Source organism: Rhinopithecus bieti, unplaced genomic scaffold (assembly GCF_001698545.2).
Source record: "Rhinopithecus bieti isolate Rb0 unplaced genomic scaffold, ASM169854v2 scaffold_36004, whole genome shotgun sequence".
Lineage (NCBI taxonomy): Eukaryota > Metazoa > Chordata > Mammalia > Primates > Cercopithecidae > Rhinopithecus > Rhinopithecus bieti.
Window position 1 is genome coordinate 637,885 of NW_016815976.1, and position 27,725 is coordinate 665,609.

A 27,725-nucleotide genomic window follows, 5' to 3' on the forward strand; every position below is an offset into this window, starting at 1 on the left:
TGGCCAAGTTTTGTATTTTAATAGAGACGGGGTTTCACCATCTTGAACTCCTGACCTTGTGATCTACACATCGTGGCCTCCCAAAGAAATGGGATAACAGGCGTGCACCACGTACAGCCTGTTTTTATCTTGAACTTTGTGAGTCACATCATCTGTGTGTCTTCAAGTCCATGCAGATGATCTTCCACCTGCCTAGCTTCTTAGTTCCTAGACTTAGGCACTTGCAGTGACTTCCATGTGCACTGCACTTCAGCCACCCTCCCATGGCAATGTAACAGAGCATCTCATTCTTTAAAGTGCCCTACCTATGCTATCAAATACAAATATTCTACTTTATTGCCTGCATTTTTCCAACTCTTTAACTACAGTGCATTCACTATATTGTTCTAGGATTTTATTGAATCTTCTATATCCTTTGGACCTTCCATTTGTCCTTTCACATTTCTAACTTAGGTCTGAGTCCACATTCCCAGAGTTGATGATCTTAATTGCTCTTTCTGTCACAGCAGCTCAGCAACTAGTACTAGAATATGCTTTCTTGGCTCTTTCTTGGCCCTTTTAATTCTGGACACTTAGGGCAATAAAGGATTAGGCAGAGGATTCTTGCTGAGTCTATACAGTGGTCTCATTGAGTCTTTAGTGGCCCAGTAATTCTTCAAATGATATTCCAAATATTCATTGCATTTCTCAACCCCCTAACTTAACTCATTCTTTTCATTGTGAACTGATGGTTTTCCTATCTTCTATTTTAAGGGAACTTGTAGTCTCCCTCAACCTCTTCCCCTTGTCCCTCCCTCCACCAAGACATAACTACTGCCAGGCATATCCCCCGCTCTTTTACAGAAGCAAGCTCTCCAAGGTGCCCTTAATTCCATTTCCTCCTCCTGTTTTTCAGTCTTCAGCCTTGTCATCTACATCTTTAATTTCTCCCTTTTTCTACTAGTATCTTTCTTTTAACTTATAAAACTCTCAAGTCACTACTACTCTTAAAATGAAGAAATCAAAAAAACCCTAGCTTCCTAACAATACCAGACACTCTTGAGCTGTTCACATTAACAACCTCCGCACTCACATTCCAGTGAAAACCACCCACAAGTATCTGCATGCCTCACTCCACTCCTTACCGCTCCTCTAACCTTTGTTACTCCCTTCTTTCCCTTGAGGAAACTGTCTACTACAGATAGTCTCTTGGATGGTGTTCAAAAGCATCAAATAACAGAACACAATGCTTTAAAACAAAACCGTGGGATTCAGAACTTTGACAGATGATACTTCTCGCTCTTCCTTTCTACCTTTGTTTATTGACTTGCTTTATCTGTGTGAGTATCTTTCTCTCCCAAAAGCAGCTCCTCAAATGAGCAAAGAAATCAGAGAAAATTTGGACTGGGGAGGTAGAAAAGATAATATAATCTGGAATAACGTTTTATTAGGGACTGAAGAAAATTATCCTAAATAAAACACACAATGGCCAGGTGTGGTAGCTCATGCCTGTAATATCAGCACTTTGTGAGGCCAAGGCAAGATGATCGCTTGAGCTCAGGAGTTTGAGACCAGACCAGCCTGGGCAACATAGTGAGACCCCATCACTATATTTTTATTTCTTTTGAGACAGAGACTCGCTCTGTCTCCCAGGCTGGAGTATAGTGGCACGATCTCGAATCACGGCAACCTCCACCTCCTGAGTTCCAGCAATTCTCCCACTTCAGCTTCCCAAGTAGCTAGGATTATAGGCGCCCACCACCACACCCGGCTAATTTTTTGTATTTTTAGTAGAGATGGGGTTTCACCATGTTAGGCTGGTCTGACCTCAGGTGATCCATCGGCCTCGGCTTCCCAAAGTGCTGGGATTACAGGCGTGAGCCACCTCACCCAGCTCTTCCATTTGTATAAAAAACAAAACCCAACTCCCCCTTGCCCAACAAAAAAGTCTACACTGGAAAAAAAAACTGTACAAAAATGGTGGTTATAATTATCTCTTTAAAATACACTTTCATAGAAGGTCAAAATCCTTTTTATTTTAACTGCAAGTATAAATCTGAGGAAAATTTAATAAGATGTAATTGATGTAATTTTTTGATTTAAAATTTAGTATTTTAATTATAGATGTATCATTGTTCAACTTAACCTCCATAAAGCAGTAAGCCAACACTCTAAATTTTCTTGATCACATATCTTCCTTCTCTCTTCCTTGCTCTCTCTCTATATACAAAGTCTCCACCGTGCTATTATAAAACATACACAAAAACATATAAAAAAGAATGAGATCAATAAATACAAATAGAAATTCCAATGTTTTGTTCACCAAAGAATTGTCTTGTATTATATAAACTACTGCTTTGGAGAACATTATTACGGACAATCAAGGAGAAAGTCAAATGGAATATACTGAATGGTTTGACATAATAAGCTAACTTTATAAACTGATTTTTAAGAAATTCAACTGTTTAAAATACTAAGTTTTAAATAAAATTTTACCTGTGCTATTTATTAGCTCTGTCCTAAAGAGCACACACATTTGATGGTAATGAAAAAAGGGAAAAATCATTCTTTCCTGGTTAATATATAAAATGAAGTGTGGGTTATTATTATACTTCATGAAGTAGCAATGTTATGAACACTGGCTCTATTCTACTATACTTAACAAGGAGGTACAATGAATTCTCTCAAAGACTAGGATTTAACTTCAATTAGAATACTACATATTCTAATTAAATCTAAGTCTAAATAATAGTATTATAAGCCAAGAAAGAAGAAATTCAAAATTAGACAAAACACACAGAACTAATTGCAAAATGTGAACATAACATACATTTATACGTGTTTTGAATGTATAATTCTGAGTTCATAAACTTTAGTTTGGAATTCATTCCAAACAATTGTATAAATAAGAAAGAAAAAAATGTAACCAGTCTCATTTTCTACCTCTTGGAAAGGAATTCAGTAGTTTTAATTAAGTAGTAATTAATTGAATTTACGACTTCCTGCCTATCTGTGATGGATCATAATCTGCACCAAGGGCCTTAACCTTGCCAAACTTCACTTTCATTACACAGAAGCCCTTAAGAATTCAAGAAATTGTAAAGTAAAAGTTACTTAGTTGTGGGTTACCTCAGAACTGAAAAGCCTTAATTAAAGAAAGCCCTGTGAAAAAACAAAACAGCGTGTATCTATAATGCTTTTTAAAACCACCTTTTACTTACGTCAACAGGGACCAGAAGACTTTTGCCAAGATGTTGATTAAAAGAGAGGCACCAGGCTTCAGTGTAACCATTCATGTTAGGGACATACTTCTTTATTGTCTCATCATTCAGCCTCAGCCACACACCATCATCATTATGGATCTATAGAAAAAAAGCAACAGAAACAAGCCAGGCCTTCCTGTAAGTCCTATGAGGCTAGCAAGGTCTGAAAGTCTGCAAAGCAGGAAAATAATGGTGGATGTGGAGATTAAGCATCTAGTTTTTGTAGAAAGTAAGTCTGAGAGACCCTCCAGGGAAAAAAAAGCAGCAAAGAGTGCCAAAACAATATGATAATTCATGTGACAAGATTATAAAAACAATTACACTTAGGAATAAAAACACAAGGAAACCACACTTTAAGATACATAGTTTAAACAGTAAAATCAGATGTTACCCAAAAGAATACGAATCTTCCTTCCCTTATATTTATATTCTCAGAATCAGAAGTTACTTGGTTGTATTACCAGAAAAATATACTGTCTAAAGTTAAAGCAGTAAGAAACACATTTCAAAACAAACAACATTTTAAAATGTCATGAAAAACTATACCCATTTTCAGTGAATATATGTATAGATTTCTGAATACTATGTTGAACATTGTTCTTTTCATGTTTAAAATATAATTTTATTTTTTAACGATAAAATAAATGAAATGTTTGAAACTCAACGAACACATTCTATAAAGTAGTTTTAAAATATTTCCCAAACTGCTTAAAACACATTCTTACAAAAAACTCAGTAACATTATTATTAAGAAAACAATGTAAAAACTTTCTGTCCAAAATTTACTACCAAGAGCTCCTTTATCAATTACCTCATCAATAAAAGTGATAGTTCCATTGACTTTCACTATGCCTATCTGCTCACTCTGAAGGGAAGGGTGGCTACGAATGCGAAGCCCTGCGCTGTCCTTGGCCACAAATTTTCGAACCTGAGAAAGGCAAAGATTAACGGTGAGGTGGGAAGAACATGCAATAGAGATCTTATAAGTAGCAAGAAGTAAAATTAAGCAGGTTTGAAAGTATCATAATTCTTAACAAGGTTCCAGAATTATTTGTAGTGAGGCTCCCTCTGCAAATAACAGTGCTTTATAACAACACTAACCACAGAACTTTTAAGCACTGAAATGTATATTACTGAAAATAAAACTTAGACAATTATATATATTTTAACTCATTTCTAAATATTGAAGATATGTGTTAAGAAGGATAAAAACCGTTTGTTTCTCTTAGAAAAACAAATTCAATTACCAGTATTTCATTTTTTAACATGCAGTTTACCAAAATGCCTGTACTTACTCTTTAGATTTCAGAAGTTAACTTTTCTTTTGACAGAGGACATTTTTGCCTTGCAAACTTTACGCTTAATTTCAGTAGACTTTTTGTTCATTGTAAACGTTATATAGCAGGAAGAATACAATATGTATCAATTACGATAGCATTACACAAAGAAAAGAAGTACATATGTTATAACTTAGAAATATTACCATAAACTACTCTCTAAATTTATTTAGGGATAATTAGAATTTAAGTCCTGAAATCAAGTAAAATGTTAGATGTTTACTGGCCATTTTGAAGCATCAGTGACAAACATGTAAAAACTGAATGATTCTGGCTCTCAGCTCATTCTGCCCTAACCTTATTAGGCTGAGGTTCAGTCTTTGGTTTGACCAGCTGAGTTCCTGGTGGTATCATCCCTTTTGGTGGGTCTTTTACTTTTACTTCCAGACCAGCATCTGTCAGAAAAATAAGAGAACTGTAACATATGAGAAAAAAAAAGAAGGAAGATCCTTAAACCTAATCTTATAAACATCCACAGGCTATTTTTAAAAATTAACACAAATATCTGATTTCTGTCCTTTTAAGGTAATGGATATTTAGCAAAACAAGAGAAATATTTTAAAAATGGCCCTGAGATTCTAAAGGAGTATCTCAGGAGGTCAAGGAAAACAAGGGGCTCCCTATCTTTAACTAGAACATATGAAATGATACAGGAAAATGGAAAAAAAAAAAAAAAAAAAAAAAACCTCTGGAGAATTAAATCTTATCAGACAATATCAAATCAGAATACCACTCATCATCTCTACCACTCAGCTCTATGACAATGTAGCATGGTTATGAGAAGCTGAGGTTCTCATGTTAGACTGCTTTGGTTACTCCGATATTTTGCACTAACTGTTTGACTCTCTGTGCCTCAATTTCTTCATCTATAAAATGGGAAAAATAATAGTATCTAACTCACCGAGCTGTTGTAGGAAATAAATGACTTAAAATGTACAAGGGGCCAGGCACAGTGGTTCACACTTGTAATCCTTTTGGGAGGCTGGGGCAGGCGGATCACCTGAGGTTGGGAGTTCAAGACCAGACTGGCCACCATAGCGAAACCCCATCTCTACTAAAAATACAAAAATTAGCTGGGCATGATGGCGCACACCTGTAATTCCAGGTACTCAGGAAGCTGAAGCATGAGAATTGCTTAAACCTGTGAGGTGGACGTTGCAGTGAGCAGGGATTGTGCCACTGCATTCCAGCCTGTGCAACAGAGTGAGACTCTGTCTCAAAAAAAAAAAAGTACATGTAGAACAAATTTAGATATATATATATTAAATGCACAATAAATGTTAGCTATTATTATTGTAATTGTTCTAATGAATTATTATCTCTGCTTGTCCATGGTCAAGCAAGGTTGCAGCCCACTGATGGCGTGGGAGAAAACTTAGAAAGAAGAGCAGTGAAGTTGAGTATGAAGAAAATGGATGATTCTAAGTAAGCAAGTCTTTTTCTTCAGCTTCATTCCAAAAAACAAATATAAGTGGATTTTTCTTATCTAATTTGTATCAGTTTCCTTCATCCCACAATTAGATAAGATGATGAAAAAAACTCTATCTACTGAAATTTTACCAGAATTTTTAGAGAGAAGAAAATCTTCACAGTGTCATTCTTGGCTATTTCTACTTTTGAATTCCTACTGTAATTTATATCTCTTGTATGTCACTACTTATATTCTACTTCATATGATTTTGGTTTGCCTGTTTTACTTTCACAATCCTCAGTTAAGTGTTAACACTTGACAGGAATTGTCTTACTCAGGACAATGTATGCTCAGAACCAAAAACGGTTGCTGAACTAAAGGCTTTATGGATATGTTGAAATAAAGAAGAGTGCAGCAAAGGCTGCTGGCGAAGGTCTCTAGAACGGTCAGGTGAACTGGACATATCTGAGTCTATATAGTTATATTAATGTATGAGAACACACAATTACATCAATGTAAAGTACCTCTTTACCTCCACTGACAAAGCAAACTACTTAAAGCAGGGTTTCCCAAATATTTTGGTGAAATATTAATTGGTATTATTACTATCTCCACCCTGTTTCTCTTTCCCACTCGCAAGTGGTCCCATGATAAGGATTAAACATAGTTAGACAAATTTCTTGATTTCAGAACTTCTCAGAATCCCTAATATGTTAATGTAGATTGTGTGAATGTCTCAAGTGAGACTACCATATACAAGTTGAGCATCTCTAATCTGAAAACCCCAAATCCAAAAAGCTCTAAAATCTAAAATTTTTTGAGTGCTGACATGATGCTCAAAAAAAGTGCTCATTGAAGCATTTTGAATTTTCAAATTTTGAATTAGGGATGTTCAACTGCCAAAATCAGAAAAAGTCCAAAATCTAGAATACTTCTGGTGGCAAGCATTTCAGATAAAAGATACTCATCCTGTATCAGGTTTTTGAAATCTATCTGATCACAGAAACCCCTTTTCTTGAGGAGCATCAGGAAAAATAATGTTACAAGAAATTCACATTGATAAGCACTATAGTTTTCTCCTTGTTATCCTATTATACACACAGTTTAAAAGTAAAGAAAAGAAAAGATTAATGCCTGAAAGAAAAGCAGTATGTTTTTGAAAGTTAATGGTTGTGATGATTAGTTCTAGGTGTCCACTTGACTGAATTAAAGAATACCTAGAAACCTGGTAAGGCATAACTTTTGGGTCTGTGAAGGTGTTTCCAGAGAAGACTGGCGTGTGAGTGTGAGTGGAGCAGGTGGGGAAGATCTGCTCTCAATGTGGGCAGGCACTGTCCAATCATCTGGGGACACACAGCAAACAAAAACAGAGGAGAGGTGAACGCGTATGTATTTTCTGGAGCTTGGATAAACACTTCCTCTACTGTCCCTCGACATTTGAATTCCAGGGTCCCCAAAATTTAGACCCCAGGACTTATATTAGTGCCCCCCCCCCCCCCCCCCCCCCCCCCCCCCCACCGGATTCTCAGGCCTTTGGCCTCAGACTGAGTGTTACATCATCTGCTTCTCTGGTTCTGAGGCCACCTGCATCCCAGGGTCTCCAGTCTGCAGGTGTGGCCTACCATGGGACTTTTCAGACTCCACAACTGTGCAAGCCAATTTTCCCTAATAAATCCCCTCTCATGTATCTAATATAGTCATGCATTGCTTAAAGATGGGGGAAATGTTCTGAGAAATGCATCACCAGGCAATTTCATCACTGTGCAAACATCAGAGTGGACTTATGCAAACCTAGATGGTACAGATTACCTGGGTTATATGGTACAGCCTGTTGGTCTTAGGCTACAATCCTGTACAGCATGTTACTCTACTGGATACTGTAGGTAACTGTAATACAATGGTAAGGATTTGCATATCTAAACATATCTAAGCATAGAAAAGGTACAGTAAAAATCTTACAGGACCACCACTATATATGTTGTTCGTCACTGACCAAAATGTTATGAGGCACATGACTGTATAGATATCCTATTGGTTCTGTCTCTCTGGAGAACCCAGACTAACACATTGATAGATTGAAAAATGCATTCATTCATCCATATTTACTGTCATTATGTGCCAGGCACTGAGCTACACTGGAAGATCCAAACATGAATGCTGTCTGCTCACAGTCAGGAGAAGCACAGACACACCCGCAAGGGAGAGACAGGGTAACACAGCACCGTGGAAGAGAGCACACCTGACTATTCACATCAGGGAATGCAGGGAAGGAGTCATGAGGGCTACAATGCTTGGGTGGACACTAGAAATTATTACAAAATGTTAACGCACTAATTAAATACTCATTATGAATGAGAAAACAAGGCCTCCAATAAGTTATGAAACCTATCCATATGTATGATGCGAGTTAAAGGGCAAAACTAGAAGATAAAAATAATTTTGATTCTAGTTATTCGAAGTAAGTAGTAGCTCACGGCTTAAAAAAAAAAATACCGATTTCAATGCCATCAATGGTAACATGAATAGTGTAGAGTCCAATAGCCCCCGGAGTCCAATTTGCACAATAAGTCCCATCATTATTGACACGGATCAGCATATTCTCACTGGGTCTGGAAAGAAATAAGATGGATATTGGAAATTTTACTTTTGGTTAAGCAGCCAACATCATTACGATAGTTCAGCAAAAATTTAATTTGTTTGCATACCTCCTTGCAATCCTACCACCCTGCCATAGTATGCTTGCCTACTCTCCAAAATGCTTGAATTTCACTTCTTTCTTACCTCAAACCTGCACCACCTCTCTTCCTCACTCTCAGGTGATCATGACCTCACCTCTTTCTTGTGAGACAATAAGCAATCAGATACAACCTCAAAGTTGCAATGTGATTAATAAACCTACTTTCCCCTGCCTTCTCTCATGGTAGAATGGAGGAAGTGTCCTGGATTTGATCCAAAGCTAGCCCCTGCCCTTGTCCTGTGAATCTTATTCCCTCAACATTTTCAAGCTGCAATCACCTTGTTCTCTCTCTCATGCATCATCAATACTCTCAATTTACTGAATCATTTCCATTAGCACACAAACTTTAGAACCTTCACTAACACCTCCCTTTGATATTACAGCCTCCTCTAGTAAGGTCTTACATCTCTTCTCCTATTTATATCAAACTCCATTTTCTCACTTTTACTTCCCTCCCACAATTTATCCTTACTAGGCTTTTGTTTCCAACATTTCCTTACACCTGCTGATGTCAAAGTCACCAATGACCACCACGTCCCCAAGTTCAATGGTCACTTCATCCTCAGCAATCTCTCAGTAGCATTTGATAGCTGACAACTCTTCCTATCTTGAAATACTTCCTTCCTTTTGCTTCGGCGACATTTATTTTCCTGGCTTTTTTCTTATCTCACTGGTCATTCTTTGTCAGTGTTTTGTTGCTTTCCCTTTTCTGACTACCGTTTAATTTAAGGAATGCTCCAAGATTTGGGTCTGGGTAATCTTTTTTCTACCTATGCCATCTATCTAGGTGACATCCATTCCTCAGTTTTAAATAAATGCCATCTCTATGTAGATGATTCCCAAATGTATTTTCCCCATGAGTTTCAAACTGGCATTTCCAGCCTATACATAATTCTGCTATCCCAGATTCACTTCAGGGATTTTTCTAAATTCTATGGAGGTGATCTCTCCAAACTATAATGCATTTAATTATTTTTTCCAAGTGTCTATTTTAAGAAGTACTGTAACTAACAAATAAAATAGTAACTCAAAAAAATGTGCTTAAATCTGAAGTTAACAGAATTACTTATGGGCTGAAAAATTAAGACAGTACAATCAAATACAAGTATACCACATGCTGAAATCGCTCCACAATTCATTGGAAGGAGAAAAGGATTAATTTTCAAATAGCAAACAAGTGAAAAACAAACTAATCAATCCTAAACAAGTCAATTTAAACATTTTTAGATACTAGATACCTACTTTACATACCTACTTTCACTAGTAGGTAGTATTATGTAACATGCTGGCAGTATTACAGTTGAATATAAACACATGCTTTCTGCAAATCTATACATTATTATGTGACAAATCTCTATCAGCAACGGCAACCTAGAAAAATGCTATAAAGTATTTATTTATAGAAAATAAAGTTGAAATGCAGGACGATTTTAGTTGCAAGCAGCTGACAACACATGTTTTGGTTATACTTTGAGAAAACGATCCTTACCTCTTAGGAGTTGGTGATGCAAAACGTAGTTCTTCAAATGAATAATTTTCATAAACCTTTAAAAAAGAGACCAGTAACAACTGTAAAATCATTTAGAAATATTCTCGATTAATAGAGTAATACATTATTCAATAAATGGTTGTGAGACAACTGGTTATCCATATAGGATAAAAAGAAAAAACTCAATTACCTACATTAGACTATTTATTAAAGATAAATTCTATGTGGTTTGAAGATCCAAAAGTAAACACCAAAACTTAAAAAAAAAGCAAAAGAAAAAAAACAGATAACATCTTCTGAGTACATTAAAATTTTAAAGTTTTCCAAAACAAAGATACTATAAAGATAGGAAAAGCTTCCACCCTGGAGAAGGAGATTTTTAACTTGTACAACCCATAGATGATACGCATCCATAATATATAAAGAACAAATCCATACAAAAGAGATAAACAACAACAACAAAAGAGTCAAGACAATTCTCTGAAGAAGAAATCTGAAAGGTCAATAAAGACCAGAAAAGTTATTTAACTAAACTTGAAAGAAAATACAAAAGAAAACAAAACTAAAATAAATCATATCACGGTCATCAAATTGTGTTGGTAAGAACCAAGCGCTGAGGAGAACATGCAGCACCTGCTGCTTTCATACATTGCTCATGGGAATGTGAGTTTTGACAATACTTAACGTAGTTGAAGGTGTGCATGCCCTACAACTTAACAATTCCGCTTCTAAGTATGTATCTTACACAAACTCTTGCTCATGTACAAAAGGAGACAAATATAGAATGTTTATTTCTGTACAGTTTATAAAAGTGTCTATCAATGGGAGAATGGACAAATTATGGAATAGTAACCCAATGGAATACTTTAAAGCAGTTAAAATGAATGATCTATAGCTACATGGCTGAACCTCAAAATAACATTAAGCAAAATCTGGCAAAATGATACATACAATATGATACTATTTTATAAACTTCTGGAAAACATATTGAACAATCCAAAATATACTGCTTATGAATAAAGTTGTATTCAACAAGAGCCTAAAAATATATACAGGAATGAGAATCACTACACTCAGGACAGCAGTTACCTCTAAGGAAGGGGTGGTAATGGGTCTAAGGAAGGGGTGGTAATGGGTCTGAGGAAGGGTTTATGCAGGCTTCAATTGTACGTGTAGCAATCTGTTTCTCAATAAAAAATAACAAAATGACCTGAAACAATTATGGTAAAATGTAAAGACAAAAATGGGCTGTAGGTACATGAAACCTGGCACATTATTCCCAATACTTCTGTATGCCTGCAACATTAGCAAAGAAATCATTATCTTTCAAGGTTCAGGTCAAGATGTCCAACTGCTCATCCACGTCTAACTCCTCCTGTACTTACAGTAAAAGGAAGCAAACTCAAAGCCCCTTTCCTTCTCTCTGCCCTTTTTGTTTTCATAAAAATGAATTAGGAATGATCTAGCTGACTTTACCTACTCAAAAGTTACACGTGAGAAAAACGTAAGTTAAGGTTGAGTCTTTGGCCATACAAAGGTGAGAAAAGAAGGAAATCCAGGTTTCTAGACTTTGAGTACAATGTATTTTCTACTTCATCACTTTCCCTCAAATACATATTATTAACACACTTAGTAATGAAAGAAGAGACCATATCTCATTTTTCCATCCTCTATAATACTTGGCTCACTCCTGGGTGAGTACATAGTATCTGTGAATGGTTGATAAGGAAAATTTCCTCCCGGAACCTGAATTAACATTTCACAGATACTGTTTGGGAATGGTATTCTATACCTGCTCTAAACCTAGACTACTCAGAACATGTTTGAAATACTGCATTTTGTTGTGGTAACAAAATTTGCACAAGAAATTATACAAATTGAAGCATGTCCATAGGAAACTAAAAGACTAGGGAGGTAAGGAGACTAGAAACTAAATTCATTAAATAAGTGTTCGAATAGAGAAGACTTTGTAGCCTTGAATTCTTTAACAGCCAGTGGACAATTCATCTAGAACTCCAGTTTCTCATTCTCTAATTTCTTTAACCTCAATAACTTCAACTTTTTTCCAGCCACTCACACCAAAAGTCACAGACCTGTGACATTACTCAGAATTGTTCTGTCTCTGAAATCAAAATAAAGTGGGCTGTTCAGTTTTTTTTTTTTTTTACTATTCCTGTATCTACTCTGATGTCTAGTCCCTCTAACTTCCTTGACTCTCTGAAATTTCTTCCCTTCCAAACTAAGTTAGGTTCCACTGTCCTCTCTTTAGCTACCATATACTCAACTTCTTGTTCCACTGTTCTTTTGCTGAACTATCTAGCAAAATTTTAATGCTAGATCAATCCAAATGATTATTTTATCCATGCTCATATGACTCACATTGTTATTTACAAATAATCTTCAATTTCAATTGATTATTCAAAGGCATCTAATACATCTTTCCTGATCGGTGCTTTCTTTCAATCTCAAGGAATAACAATTTCATTTTTTCCCCTTTGTTTCAAAACCTTGACCCTAAAGATTCATCACTTCCATTTCCAACCCAAAACACATAATTACGGTTTTAAATAATTCCTTTGGCTGCAAAACCTAAAAATTTACTAGCATCTGTATTAAGCTTTCTTTTCCTTCTCCTGGTAGAATGAAACAAGCACTATTCCTCCGATTTAAGGCCAATGCTACCACTTGAGCTCTATATTCTATTTTTATATTCAGAGTGTCTTTATTGTTTTCTTTCTCTGAATTATCTCCTAATCAGCACTCAAATACGTAAGTCTATCTCTATTAATAAGACCCCATACTCCAAAGCCTTCACTCAATTCCATTTCCTCTGGTTCTTTCTACAGTCAAACATCTTGAGAGGCTTATCTACACTCACTGCAGCCATTCCCTTAATTACGTGTTGCTTCTTTGGCTAGTACTCTTACCAATGTGAACTGTTTTTCCTTTTCCTTTCTTTTGCTCTTATCTTGTAAATCAATATTTCTCAAAGTATAGGTTTTGAGTTTGAATCACTCTGCATATTTGTTTCAGGCAAATTCCTGACTCTCTCTCCAAACCCACTGAATCTAAATCTCTGGGTGCTTGGAAATCTTTTTTTAAAGTAAGTGCTCCAGATGCTTCTGATGCAGAGAAGAGTCTGAGACTTAGTGATACTGGTGTTTCTTAGGATCCTATCCTGGAACTTCTGTCTTCATTCACCATAGAAGGTATCATCTATTCCCACGACTTCATAAGTAATGTAAGTGTTAATGATTCCTGAATCCTTTTCTTGAGGTCAGACTGTGATCACTCAGGTCTGTACATCCAACTTTGTTTTATACATCTTCACATAGGTATTTCACAAGTACCTAAAACTCATCTCATCCAAAACTGAATCTGTTATCTTTCTCAACCCAAACCTGCCCCTTTTCCATTATCAATTGGACACAAGCTCAAAATGTGAATTTCATCTTTTATTTCCTACCTTTCTTCTTTACTCCACCTCCACCAGCTACCAGGTTCTACCGATTCTATTGAATCTATCCTGATTGACAACTCAGTAATCCAACTGATCAGCATATCTAACCAAATTAAATCAACAGTCCCCTAAAGAGACTAAAACCAAGCCATGTTTCTTGATCATCTGCCCAATTACACCGTCCATATTCCACTATAATCTTTATAAAATTCAAATCTAATCAAGCCATTCTTCTACCCAAAAGCCTTCAATGGCTCATGACTGCTCTCTGAAAATGCCAAAATTATAAACTTCAGCTTCGAATGACTACCTTCATAATTCAGACTAACGCTGCCTCTGAAGATAACTAGAACATCCAAAATGTATATTTTTAAATGTCTAAAGATATTACAGAGCTAAAAATCCCGAAGAGTTCTAGGAGATACATCTGGCATTTGAGATAATCCAAAATTGAAGGGTGCATAGGTAAAGAGCGAAACCCTCAAGAGATACATTCTAGCATGAACAGTAAACTGCAAATAGACAAGTACTTAGAAATTTTACTTTATTTTTATTTTTTTGTAGAGATGCGGTCTCACTATGTTACTGAGGCTGGTCTCGAACTCTCTTGGCCTCAAGTGTTGCTTCCTCCTTGGCCTCCCAAAGCACTGGGATTATAGGTGTGGGCCACTGTTCCTGGTCAAAAGTAGACAAGTACTTTCACAGGAACTGAAACTTAGCCTAATACACCTGTATCTCTGATTGGATTAACTTGATCTGTAATTGATGATCCCCTTTGGACATCTGTCAAAAACCAATGAAAACCCTCTCTGAAGATAGGATAACATCATCTTAAAAGTGTTGCTGCAAATTTAATATCCATCAAATGCTCTTTGGACTTGTAATTTCATGTCTGCATCTGAAACACTGAAATATTGGTTAAATAAACGAATGTTGAAAAGTAAAATTTTTCTGATAAGTAAAATAAATTACCTTCATCATTGTTATGGCAATGTATCGAGCTTCCTTCACTATCATTGGTTCATATGAAACATCTAGCTTTGGTGATGCCAGTCCTCCAAAAGTCATGTCAGTATTAGAAGATGCAGCTGTTACTGCAGGACTGCCAGGAATCCTTTGAGGTTTCTTTGCTTGATCTTGTTGTAAAGATGTTTTTTTCTGAGAAACAGGGACAGCTTTCACTTCCACCTAAACATGGTATTACAGAAACCAAATACTATTATTAATAAATTGTCATTGACATCAAAATAAGCAACTTACAATTATAAACTCACAATTATGCATACTTTATGTTAGCATTGGTCTATCTCTGGCATTCCCTTCAAAGGTTTATTCAACAGAGTTCGAATGACCTCAAGATGGGTTGACAATACGAACCATGAACACAGTGTAAAAGAAGGCCTCATCATTTTGGAATACATAATCAGAGATATCAAAACATAAAAACAAATGCACCACTAATAAAGTACAGGAAAAGGCAGTGGAATGAATCTACATTAAGTTATTGCAGGGACTAACAAATTATTTTATCAGGTAATGCAAGTGTAAATGCTTTCCCACAATCTTAGCACATTTTAAAGCACTAATGTCAGTTTGAGCTGCACTGTTGTAAAGAAGAAAATGTTCTCTATTGATAGAAGTTTCAAAAATTAACACTTAATGAAACAAATCTTATACCTAAAGCCCAAAGATGTTTCTTTACTCTGGTGAAGAAAGAATATTATTAGACAGCTCTATCACTAACATAACATTTAAGCAATCGATTAATAATTAAACTTTGCAACTCAATTTCTTCAACAATAAAACGGAACCATCTTTCATCCAGTAATTCTACAGTATAGATGCACAAAACAGATTTGTTAAGGATGTTAATATATTAAAATACAAATTGTCTTATAAAATACCTTTTAGATATACTTTCCAGGAATTATAACTTTGCAACTCAATTTCTTCAACAATAAAACGAGACTATCTTTTATCTACTAACTCTACTATATAGATACAAAGCACAGATCTGTTGAGGGATGTTAATATATTGAAAACACAAACAGTCTTATAAAAAGACTTTTCAGAAATATTTTCCAGGAATTATAAGAAAACGTTCGGTTTTTATTTGTTTATGCATTGGCAGAAAAACACTTGACCCCTAGGCAACCACAAATGTACGCACAATTTGAATTTCACTTTAGGTCTTCAGCAGGTATCACCATTCTGAGCTTTACTCAAAGTTTCTGCTGTTCCTTACAGACAACATTTTTGTGCTTGGCAAGAATAGGTAATTCAACAGGATTGTCACAGAAATAGAAAAAGTAGCAGAGACAAAAGTGATAGTATTTTTAAGTAATTGAGGACTACCTCAGAACTACAGACTGTCTTTAATGTTTATTGTTCTTAATAATGCCATTCTATGGAATCAGTAGTTTGAGACTTTCACCATTTACATAACGTTAGGCACTGGTGACAAATAGATTCCATTAAGTGACCACTATCTTCAGATGAGGTTACAAGAGATCAGTATTTGGACTGACACAATTCCCTGGAAATATTAAAAACCCATCCTTATATTTAAAAAACAGCAGTTTACAGGTAAATGGTTAAAATTTCAACTCAAACACGTGCTAGCATGAAAAGCTTTAAACTTTAAATATAATTAAAAATTTTGAAGATGATACAGACAGGAGTCAGAGATATACCGGAAAGGAGAAGGTGGTTCCCTGGCAAAGGCCCCACCCTCAAGCCTGGAAACCATGGCCCTAACTGAGACCAGTTTATCCCTGTATTCCGCCTAAATGTTGCCTTTTTGGCCAGCTCTGCCCCGCTACCCTATGCTCTTATAAATCCCAGACTTCAGCTAGCAGAGAGACAAGTGGTGAATATCAAGTGGAGAAGCAGCAACTGACAGACGCGCGGCTTAACCTCACACGGCATGACTTCGGAGAGGAGCCTGGCTGGAGACTGCTGGGCTTCAGGGAAATATCACCGTCTCACACCATGCCCTTTCCAGCTCTCCTTCCACTGAGGGCCATTTCCACTGTATGATAAAATCTGCAGTGGCTGGGCGTGGTGGCTCATGCCTGTAATCCCAGCACTTTGGGAGGCCGAGGTGGGTGGATCACAAGGTCAGGAGATCGAGACCATCCTGGCTAACACGGTGAAATCCCGTCTCTACTAAAATACAAAAAATTAGCCAGGTGTGGTGGCGGGCGCCTGTAGTCCCAGCTACTCGGGAGGCTGAGGCGGGAGGATGGCGTGAACCTGGGAGGCGGAGCTTGCAGTGAGCTGAGATTGTGTCACAGAACTCCAGCCTGGGCGACAAAGCCAGACTCCGTCTCAAAAAAAACAAAACAAAACAAAACAAAACAAAACAAAAAAACGCCGCATTCACGCATTCATCACCTGTTCTTATGACCTGATTCTTCCTGTATGCCAGACAAGAATTCAGGACACACTGGGTGCGGGAATCCAAAAACGCTGTCATGCTGACTCTTCACTGAGCTGTTTAACACTTAGCCATCCACAGAAAACAAATCTAAAATAGCATTAATTGTGACACACCCCTAGACACAAGCCCAAAGGGGCTTGCCTGGGCCCTGGCACCTGCTTGCCTGGGTGCTCCCCATCCTGCAAGGGGTTTGAGCGCAGCAGCCAAGTAAATGAGCCACACCACACCCACGTCAAGTTTCACAAAGGGGTCAAGGGAACTCTCCTGTCTCAAACATATTTGATTTTAAATAACAGACACTATTTTTTTACATACTATTTCAATTTAACCTTTCTGTAAGCAACTATGTTTACCCTAAGTATTTAACAAATTATCACTAGAGTCTATGTCTGTATGCACCATGAATCTTGAAGTAAATCACTGAATAATTTTATACTCTAAGAAAACTGAGACATTATAGAATAACCATTCTGCTTTCTTTTACAAACTGTGCTACTTTAAAAAAGTTACTCTTTTATTTCCTATGTGACTTTCTCTTGTCAATAAGTAAGATTTCCTCAAAATAAACTTTTTTTTTTTTTTTTCATATTCACAGGAAGTTTCAAAATAGATGAAATGTCCTATGTACCCTTCAATCAGGTTCCCCCAATGGCTACATTTTATCCAACACTGTCAAACACTGATGGTAATGAACCAAAACCAGGAAATTGACATTGGTACAATATGTGTGTTTAGTTCTAACTCATTTTATCACATGTAGGAAACAGTCATTTTATAAGTAAAAAATGGTAACAATAACACTTGTTGCTTTCTAAAGCATTTTGGAACTCATTGAAATATTAGCTGCAAATCAATTTTTATGCTTCAAATAATTAGCTATTATTGCATAAAGATTTTAACAATTTCTGAACAGTCTAAAGTACTCCTGAGACTTCATATACTAATAGGCTGAAAGTAAAATAGGTTAATTTTGTTTCCAGCTAATATAATATGATATTAATGAATTAAACATCAGTAGGAGCACAAATCACTTCTTCTAGATAGTATTTATAATGATTTTCTAGAAAGTTTCTAAATTGGATAAATCTAAAAGGAATTTAGAGCACACTGGGTAAGAGGTTTAAGGCAAGGAAAGATACAAAGTAGGAGAAGCAAATATATGGAGGAGAAAGAAGAGGAAGAAAAGAGGGAAAAAGCAGAAGGAGGGGAAAGTGAAAGAGGAGAGGGAAGGGGAAGAGAGAAAAAAAAAGTGGATCCATCATATGGTTAAAAAAGTAACTCTAAGATGAAAAGAAAAAAAGATAAAGTCTGACTTTCAAATGCAAGATATAAACAACCCAGATATCAAAAGAGATAATAAAAGGTGCAAAGGAGAAAATACAACTAAAGAAATACCAGAAGCATAACAGTATGAACATGGTATTAGAATGTTGTCACATGAATAAAAAACTTAAACTTGAGGGTTCAAAGATTGGATTTAACAACTCACTACATTAAGAAATTCATCAGTGAATACACAATATACAAGTCCTTCAATATCTTAATGAGTATTGTACTGTGATCAAAATTTCGTCCTCGAGTAGTCATTTTCTTCATATCACTATCAGGATAACTTTATTTTTAATTCATTTTTTTCTTATAATTTGTGATGCTTTTTGCATTTTATAGAATAATTCCAAGTAAGCATGAACTCACTTTGTGAAGGGTATGATTTGCCTTTAAAAATTAGATAGAGAAAATATCAGAGTATAGCATATTATGTACGTTATGTGTGTATGTATATATAAAGTAAATTATATGTACTTAATATATGCTATTACACAGACACTACTCCATCATATATTTATTTGATATCTTTGGGTTATAATAAAAATTCTAACTATAGATCATGGCCAAATATTTGAAAGACACTGCTAAAAGACTGATTCTGATTTAGCATCAGGGTTGAAAGCTTTTCCACACAGTTTTATTTACTGGTCTTAAGTCATTTAAGCAATGTGCTCTTATTTTTTACTTAGTCAGGTAAGATGCTACATTGGCATTGTACTTCTTCATGCTATAAATGAAAGAATGCATGAAGTAGTTGAAATAGTTCTACTGAAAATAATATTGAGGCAAAATTAGCTGTCCTATGAGCAAAGAGGGTTTTGTGGCTTAATCAACTCTAAGCTTCAACCAACCAATCACTCTGTAAGACAACTTTGAAGGAGAAGAGGGCTGGGACTGCCTATATAAAATTGTATTTAATATAAATTTTTCAGAAATAAAAGTTTTAGATGAGATATTCATATTAACAGATTAAATCACAAATAATTACGCATAATATGCTCTGAAACATCATTATTAATTATTATTTCAGGTAAGAGGTATCCTAAAAACTCTATATTCATCAATATGTTATACAACTATTTCAATTCCTCATTCTTTTACAATCTAAACTCATATATTTCTAAATTATTTAATGACTGTTATTTTTTAAATGTGGTTTCAATTATACCAAACAGAGAATGTACTTGAGTCTTTCAAAGCTATATACAAAATTTAAAAATGTATTCTTCCATGCATTTATTCAATCAATACGTATTGAGGGCCTTCCCTCTATGTGCCTGGCACTCTTTAGATGGATACTTTCTTATCCCTCCTTTGAGTCATCGTAACAGGTAGCAAAATGTAAAGAACTCACAAAAAAATACATGTAACTCAGAAACTTGGGGACTACTTAATATAAACAAGTCATTTAAACAAACTTTCAGCACCATCCATTATATAAAGAGGGTAAAACAAATGGACCCTCAGCACTTGGCATTTCTAAAACGTTATCAGTCACCATAGCCAGTATATAGATGTCTGCTAATTTAATCCAGTTATAATTACCTTCATATTGGGAACATGTACCACATCCCCATACTGGTCTTTTGTTTGAACAGTTATGGTGGTAGGCCAACCACAACGAATATCATCCTTATTCAGGATCAAAGATGTTTTCTGAGGATCAGCATATGAATCTGGCTGAAGCCACCTAATAGTAATGAAAAACAAATAAACAAAACCCCAAACACCGATCAGCATCTTCAACGATTAATATTAAAATTAAGCCAAATGAACAAAACTTATATCAAACAAAATGCTAAAACATTATCTTCATTTCCAACTCAGTGATAACCATGAGTGTCTCCCTCGGAAACTGTTAAGGACAAATTCATTTAAAAAACATGCCAAAGCACAGGAGATCTCTGATATTTAAATATAGTATAAAAATACTTTTTAAAACCAGGAAACCTGAAATTTTAACTATGGCTAATTTAAAATCACCAAGAACACGATGTAGGTTATGTATAATTTGAAGTCCTGAGCAGACTCACTCTCTCTGAAGGAGCTCTGCCTTACTCTGCCATCTGGGAAGCCTGGAAAAAGCAATGTCTCTGTAAAAGCAGGGGTAGAAATGGCCCTCTGCTTGCCTGACAGCAGCCAGGTTCAAGGTGTCCTGCCCAACTTTTTATCACAGTTTCTCAACTATCTTCCTCATTACCTTGCTTTCCACCTAAAAGGCATCAATGTTCTGTAATTTGTGATGTCCATTACTGAATTCATTCCGTAATCTATACATTCAAGTTGTCCTGTGAGCTGAGTAATAAGTAATTCTACCATGCATTACATAAAAATATCTGCACAGTATAGTAGTGAGGCTGACTTAAGTGATTTGATATTCCTCTCCAATCACTATTTTGTGATTTTTAAAAACTAAAGAGTAATCTCTGCAATTTTAAAATTAAAACCAGAAAAAAGTTGGGACTTTTTTTTTTTACTAGTAAAATCAGAGAGGCTAAAATATTTTGTTCCTTTTCATCCTACAAACAAAAGCAACAAAATAATCAATTAGCAACTATAATACATTTAATTTAATTAATTCTTTTTTTTTTTTTTTGAGACAGGGTCTTGCTCTGTTGCCCAAGTTGGATTGCAGTGGCACAATCACAGCAACCTCTGCCTCCAGGCTTTGAGCCATCCTCCAACCTCAGCCTCCAAGTAGCTAGGACTACAGATGTGTGCCACCATGCTTAATGTTTTTATTTTTTGCAGAGCCAGGGTTTCACCATGGATTGCACTGGCATAATCACAGCAACCTCTGCCTCCAGGGTTTGAGCAATCCTTCCACCTCAGCCTCCAAGTAGCTGGGACTGCAGTAGTGTGCCGCCATGCCTGGCTAATTTTTGTATTTTTTGTAGAGACAGGGTTTCGCCATGTTGGCCAGACTGGTCTCCAACTCCTATGCTCTAGCAATCCACTTGCCTCAGCCTACTAAAGTATTGGGATTACAGGCATGAGCCATCACACCCAGTCTTATCATATACTATCATAACTATTCCAGCCTGGGCAACATGGTAAAATTCTGTTTCTACAGAAAATACAAAAAAGAAAAATAGCCGGGTGTGGTGGCATATCTGTAATCCCAGCTACTTGGGAGGCTGAGGCACAAGAATCACTTGAGTCCAGGAAGCGGAGGTTGCAGTGAGCTGAGATCATGCCACTGCATTCCAGCCTGGGCAAGAGAGTGAGACCCTCTCTCTCAAAAGCAAACAAACAAACAAACAAACAAAAAAAACTACCAAACAAAAATATTAACTGTCATTTTATATTTCAACAAGTTAAACATAGATAAACCAGACTTTTTTACCTTTTTTTTTTTTTTGAGACGGAGTCTCGCTTTGTCACCCAGGCTGGAGTGCAGTGGCGCAATCTCTGTTCACTGCAAGCTCCGCCTCCCGGGTTCATGCCATTCTCCTGCCTCAGCCTCCTGAGTAGCTGGGACTACAGGCGCCGGGCTAATGTGTTTTTTTTTTTTTTTGTATTTTTAATAGAGTCAGGGTTTCACCGTGTTAGCCAGGATGGTCTCAATCTCCTGACCTTGTGATCTGCCCGCCTCGGCCTCCCAAAGTGCTGGGATAACAGCCGTGAGCCACCGCGCCCGGCAAATCTGACTTTTTTAAGGTAGCACTTTAATATTCTAATGACTCCCCTCTTTCAGAAATGATGAAAGATGAAAGCCCTAAAATAAAGTAAGTAACTTAAAGTACATTTACCTTGCAAGCCTTCCACCACTTGATCCTGGGACACAGGCAATAAAATCATCCAGAAAAGACTGTTCATTGCTTTGGATTTGGAGTGGTAAATTTCCCTCAAGTGCTTCTAATATAGTTGGTGAATGAGAAAGAGCTAGACCCTTTCCAAGAATTCCAGAATGGGTTTTGCACACCTGTTAAGTAAAAAAGAATATTTGTACATTTTTAAAAATAAAACTTTAATTACATGTAATTTTTCCAATATGTAGATANATCTGACTTTTTTAAGGTAGCACTTTAATATTCTAATGACTCCCCTCTTTCAGAAATGATGAAAGATGAAAGCCCTAAAATAAAGTAAGTAACTTAAAGTACATTTACCTTGCAAGCCTTCCACCACTTGATCCTGGGACACAGGCAATAAAATCATCCAGAAAAGACTGTTCATTGCTTTGGATTTGGAGTGGTAAATTTCCCTCAAGTGCTTCTAATATAGTTGGTGAATGAGAAAGAGCTAGACCCTTTCCAAGAATTCCAGAATGGGTTTTGCACACCTGTTAAGTAAAAAAGAATATTTGTACATTTTAAAATAAAACTTTAATTACATGTAATTTTCCAATATGTAGATACTTTTAGACAGGCCTTTACGGAGAAATCATTTTCTCCACATACCCTACTGTTCCTTCTTTTAACCCACAGGATAGGAAATTCCTAGGAGAGAAAATTATGAGACGATAGTTCCAGTTTCTTTCCTCCCTCAAAAATAAATGCCTTGTCAGAGATCTGCATGCTGGATAAAATGGCGTATCTCCTCCCATGCCAGTCCTCTATGTGTTACGTCCTCATTTTTTCAGGGCCAGAGCTCCCTTCTGTCAGCAGCTGTGGATGTCTCCCTCTTTTTCTTTTTGAGACAAGGCCTTACTCTGTCACCCAGGCTGGAGTACAGTGGTGCCATCATAGCCCACTGCTGCCTTGACCTCCTGGGCTTAAGCGATCCTTCTGCCTCAACCTCCCAAGTAGCTGAGACTACAGGTGTATGCCACCATGGCTGGCTAATTTTTTTAAAAACTTTGTAGAGATGGGGTCTTGCTATGTTGCCCAGGCTGGTCTTGAACTCCTGGCCTCAAGCAGTCCTCCCACCTTGGCCTATCAAAGTGCTGGGATTACAAGCCTGAGCCACTGCACCCGGCTTCCCTCTTTTTAAGTTCCACTTACAGGCAGCTATCTTGAGTAAGGTGTGGCTGTTCTCTTGGGTGGGTGGGCACCAAGGTCTTGATTTGGGTAAAAGTGAGTGGAAGCCTGATTGTGGCAGCACACAAACCTCATTAGCCTGTCCAAGCCTTATTAAAGTTAAGAAGAAGAGGCAGATAAAACAAATTTTAGGTTTCATCTATCTGACAAGCAAGTCTTATGTTTTGGAAAGACTTGTTTTAAATGCTGAAACTCTAAAACTTTTACTGACTATAAAATAAATTCCAAAATTTTTTTTTCACAGAAAATACATTTCTAGTACTATCACATTTGAAATTATGCAGTTTCAAAAATAATCATCTTTGGAATCAAATAGACTTAAGTTCAAATCCTGGCTTTGGACAAATTATTTGCTGTGTGCTCTTAAGCTAAAAAGTTACCATCCCTGAATCTGTAAAATATATAAACTGGTGGTCAAATAATCTCTCTCTTACACAGTTATTATAAAATTTAAACTAAATAATGCATATAAAATATACAATACATTGCCTAACAAACAGTAAGTGTTTAATACATGTTAGATTATCACAAAAACTACCTTACATGCCAGAAAGATAGGCAAATTGGGACATCATTTTTTTTTTTTTTCTCGAACAGTAACACAATAAAGATCTCTCCATATCTGGCCTAGATGACACTTTATATACCATAATAATCCCTGAATTTATAAACAATATATGAACTCTGATATGGTTTGGCTCTGTGTCCCCACCCAAATCTCAACTTGAATTATAATCTCCACGTGTTGGGGGAGTGACCTGGTGGGAAGCGACTGAATCATGGGGCAGATTTCCCCTTGCTGTTGTCCTTACAAGATCTGGTTGTTTGATAAGTCCGGAGGCTTTTCCCCTTCTCTCTCTCCTGCTGCCATGTAAGACGTACCTTGCTTCCCTTTTGCCTTCTGTCATGATTGTAAGTTTCCTGAGGCCTCCTCAGCCATGTAAGGAACTGTGAGTCAATTAAATCTCTTTTCTTTATAAATTACCCAGCCTCAGGAAGTTCTTTATAGCAGTGTGAAAACGGACTAATAGAAAGTCTTTGACAGTTCTCCTTTAACTAGAATGTTGCCTGACCCATATTGTTTATTATATATCTGTTGAATTAATTTTATTTTGAATCTTAAGGTACAAAGATTTAACTTTAAAAAAAGAATACACATAAGATGCCAGTGGCTTTTTAAAACTCAGAAGTTTCTTAACATTACTGACACACTACAGCTCCCTATGATCAGAAGATAGTGTTCAAAATCATGAACTTTTTTTTGTTTGTTTTGTTTTGAGATGACATTTCGCTCTTGTTGCCTGGGCTGGAGTGCAATGGTGTGATCTCGGCTCACCACAACCTCCAACTCCCGGGTTCAAGCAATTCTCCTGCTTCAGCCTCCTGAGTAGCTGGGATTACAGGCATGTGCCACCATGCCCAGCGAATGAGACGGGGTTTCTTTTGTCACCGAACTGCCAGCAAACAAATCCCAATGCAGTTGCTCACTAGCTGTGTGATCGTAGGCAAACTTCCTAAATGCTCTATGCCTCATTTGTAAATGGAGATAAAACTTTTTAATTCATTGGGTTGCTGTGGGGAGTTAAAAATGCACAAAATGTTTAAAATAGTGCCTGATAAAGATGAAATAAACGTTTTCATTATTACCACTTTGATTAATTCATCTCAGGAAATAAATAAAATGTAAAGCACTAGCCTTAGCAATTACAAGGACTGGGTACCAGCCTTTGTTTCCAATCTGAGTCTTCAAGAAGTCACAAAACTTCTTTGAACTTCAGTTATTATAATTGTAAGATGCAAGACCTAATATTGATTTCAAAGTGTAATTACAAAAACAGAGAGATAATATTAAAGATGCTGAAACCTATGAAGTGTTCTACAGATATTATTTAAATCACTACTACTAACTACATATACCTAGTACAGAAAATAAGTATGATCTAAATTGGTGTTTTCCAAATGTGGGCTCAAAGTTCTCTGATCCATGGCAGAATTAGAAAAACTAAGGATATAACAGAGTCTTCCATTCTAAGACCTTTCCATCTGGGGCTATTAAAATGTCTTTTATTTTATTGCTGATAATAAGTAGTACATTTTAAAGAGTGTTTTACCTAATAAGTTCTCAGGAAAATATTTTGGAAAATTTTACAAATCTATCAAATCCTAGGGTCTGAGCACCACTGATCCAGCTGAGAGACTCTCAACTTTTCTTCTATCTTCACACCATTGCTAGATGCAAAATTTTCCCCATCACTGATGTTCTCAGTGTGTGGTAACCAATGGTGCTCACTTAGCAGTACATCAGAATCTCTGGTTTGGCCTAAGTAGGTATTACAATTTGACAAATGATGCCTACAGATTCTGATATTTCCATCCTATTACAGATTACTAGCCAGCTAAAGTCAGACTAATGAAGTAAGAATACAATATAGTCATCTCTAAGCAATTTTAAGAAATATTAGATTGATGTAACAGATCCAAAGGGGTACTGCACTGAAATACAGTACTCATGTATTTCCATTCAGAGTCAAATGTGCTAGTTAATGCCTAAACGAGCAAAAAAGGTAAAGCAAACAATAATAAAAACAACAAATGATGGCTCCCAATTGTCTACAGACAACTAGCCCTAACCACTTAATATGATATACTGGTTTGTCACAGACTGAGCTCACCAACTGTACTGACCTCACCTTTTGCTGCTTCTTACAACTATACATCCTTTGTGAAATGTCTTTCCCCTTTCTCTAGCTGGCAAAAAAGAAAAAAAAAAATTCTTTCAAGATGCAGTTTAAATGGCCACAGCTCTGCAAGCCATCCTTTGCACCCTTGGCACTTGATCTGTTTTTTCTCCCAAAGGATTTTTGTCTAACTCCAGAGTCAATTACCCACCAAATACATAGGGCTCACATGGGTTTCTCCTACCAAAGGGAGCAATTATAAGTTATTTATATCTATAACGCCAATGAATAGAGTGAAGTACTTAATGAATGAACCCAATGGTCAAGATAAATACGCTGATCTGAGTGATAATACTTTTTAAATTAATGTATAAAGTTTATCCTTAAAACATTTGGGACAATACCTGCAATGCAGCCTCTTCAAGAATTTCAAGGTCTTCCTCTAATTCATTACCTGTTGTGCGAATAAAAAGTTTTACTAAAACATGTCAATATTTAGTTTAGTTTAATTTTCTAGTCCTTTGCATTCATTACCCTTTTTTTTTTTTTTTTTTTTTTTTTTTTTTTTTTTTTTTTTTTTTTTTTAATAATTCTGTTACTCCAGATTGAAAAGATTTGTGATTCTGGAAAAAATCCCAGCAGCATACATTTTAATATATAAGATATTTCCAGTGGGAATATACTACAATTCTCAAGGCAATACTCAAGAAGCACCCATGGGTGATTTGCCAAAGATACATCCTACATTTATGAATATAAATGTATACTTTCTGAACTTAGTGTATTCGTTTTGTCTAAAAAAAGAGGGAGCAAATTATTTCGAATCTGAGCCTTTATATTTTGGGTGCCTTACAGAAGAGCTATAACTTTAGTAAATGACAGGGACTCACAGAAAAATAAAAGGCAGTGACTGCATCCCCTAGCCATTTTCTCATTTATTAATTAATATAGAACATATTTATTGATCTTTCTTTGATAGTTTAATTATTAAATGTTGCTAATAAAGTAATACTTGTTCAATGGGAAATACTCAAATTGTATAGAAGTGTAGAACAAAAAATTCGAAATCTCTAACCAGTGCCATGCCCCCTTAAAACTATCCACTGTCAACAGCTTAGGTGTTGTTCTAGAAACTTGGTGTGCAAACAAACCAAAAATGTATATGTGTTTCAACTACACATAAACATACTCTTTTTCTTTTGAGATGGAGTCTTACTCTGTCACCCATGCTGGAGTGCAGTGGCGTGATCTCGGCTCACTGCAACCTCCACCTCCCGGGATCAAGTGATTCTCTTGCCTCAGCCTCCCAAGTAGCTGGGACTACAGGCATGTGCCACCATGCCCAGCTAATTTTGTATTTTAGTAGAGACGGGGTTTCACCATGTTAGCCAGGATGGTCTCGATCTCCTGACCTCGTGATCCACCCACCTCGGCCTCCCAAAGTGCTCGGATTACAGGTGTGAGCCACAACATACTCTTTTGTAATATACAGAATAATGTATGCAAAATGGGACCCTCTTCTGAAACTTGCTTTTCTTACTTAACATAATTTGGACAGCTTTCCTTGTTAGGCCATATAGGTCTACTTTTCAAAGAGCTGCATAGACTGCCATTGAAT

The 27,725-nt window shown here is 36.4% G+C and overlaps 1 protein-coding gene across 1 annotated transcript in view; it reads right to left on the bottom strand.

Annotated features, from left to right (window-relative positions):
* Positions 1–27,725, bottom strand: part of MYCBP2 (MYC binding protein 2) — a 300,774-nt gene that overhangs the window by 95,045 nt on the left and 178,004 nt on the right. Inside the window, 9 exon segments of the mRNA XM_017854221.1 lie at positions 3,201–3,341; positions 4,054–4,170; positions 4,877–4,974; positions 8,484–8,599; positions 10,217–10,272; positions 14,649–14,864; positions 19,993–20,137; positions 22,560–22,732; positions 26,512–26,561. Coding sequence (XP_017709710.1) covers positions 3,201–3,341; positions 4,054–4,170; positions 4,877–4,974; positions 8,484–8,599; positions 10,217–10,272; positions 14,649–14,864; positions 19,993–20,137; positions 22,560–22,732; positions 26,512–26,561 — 1,112 coding nt within the window.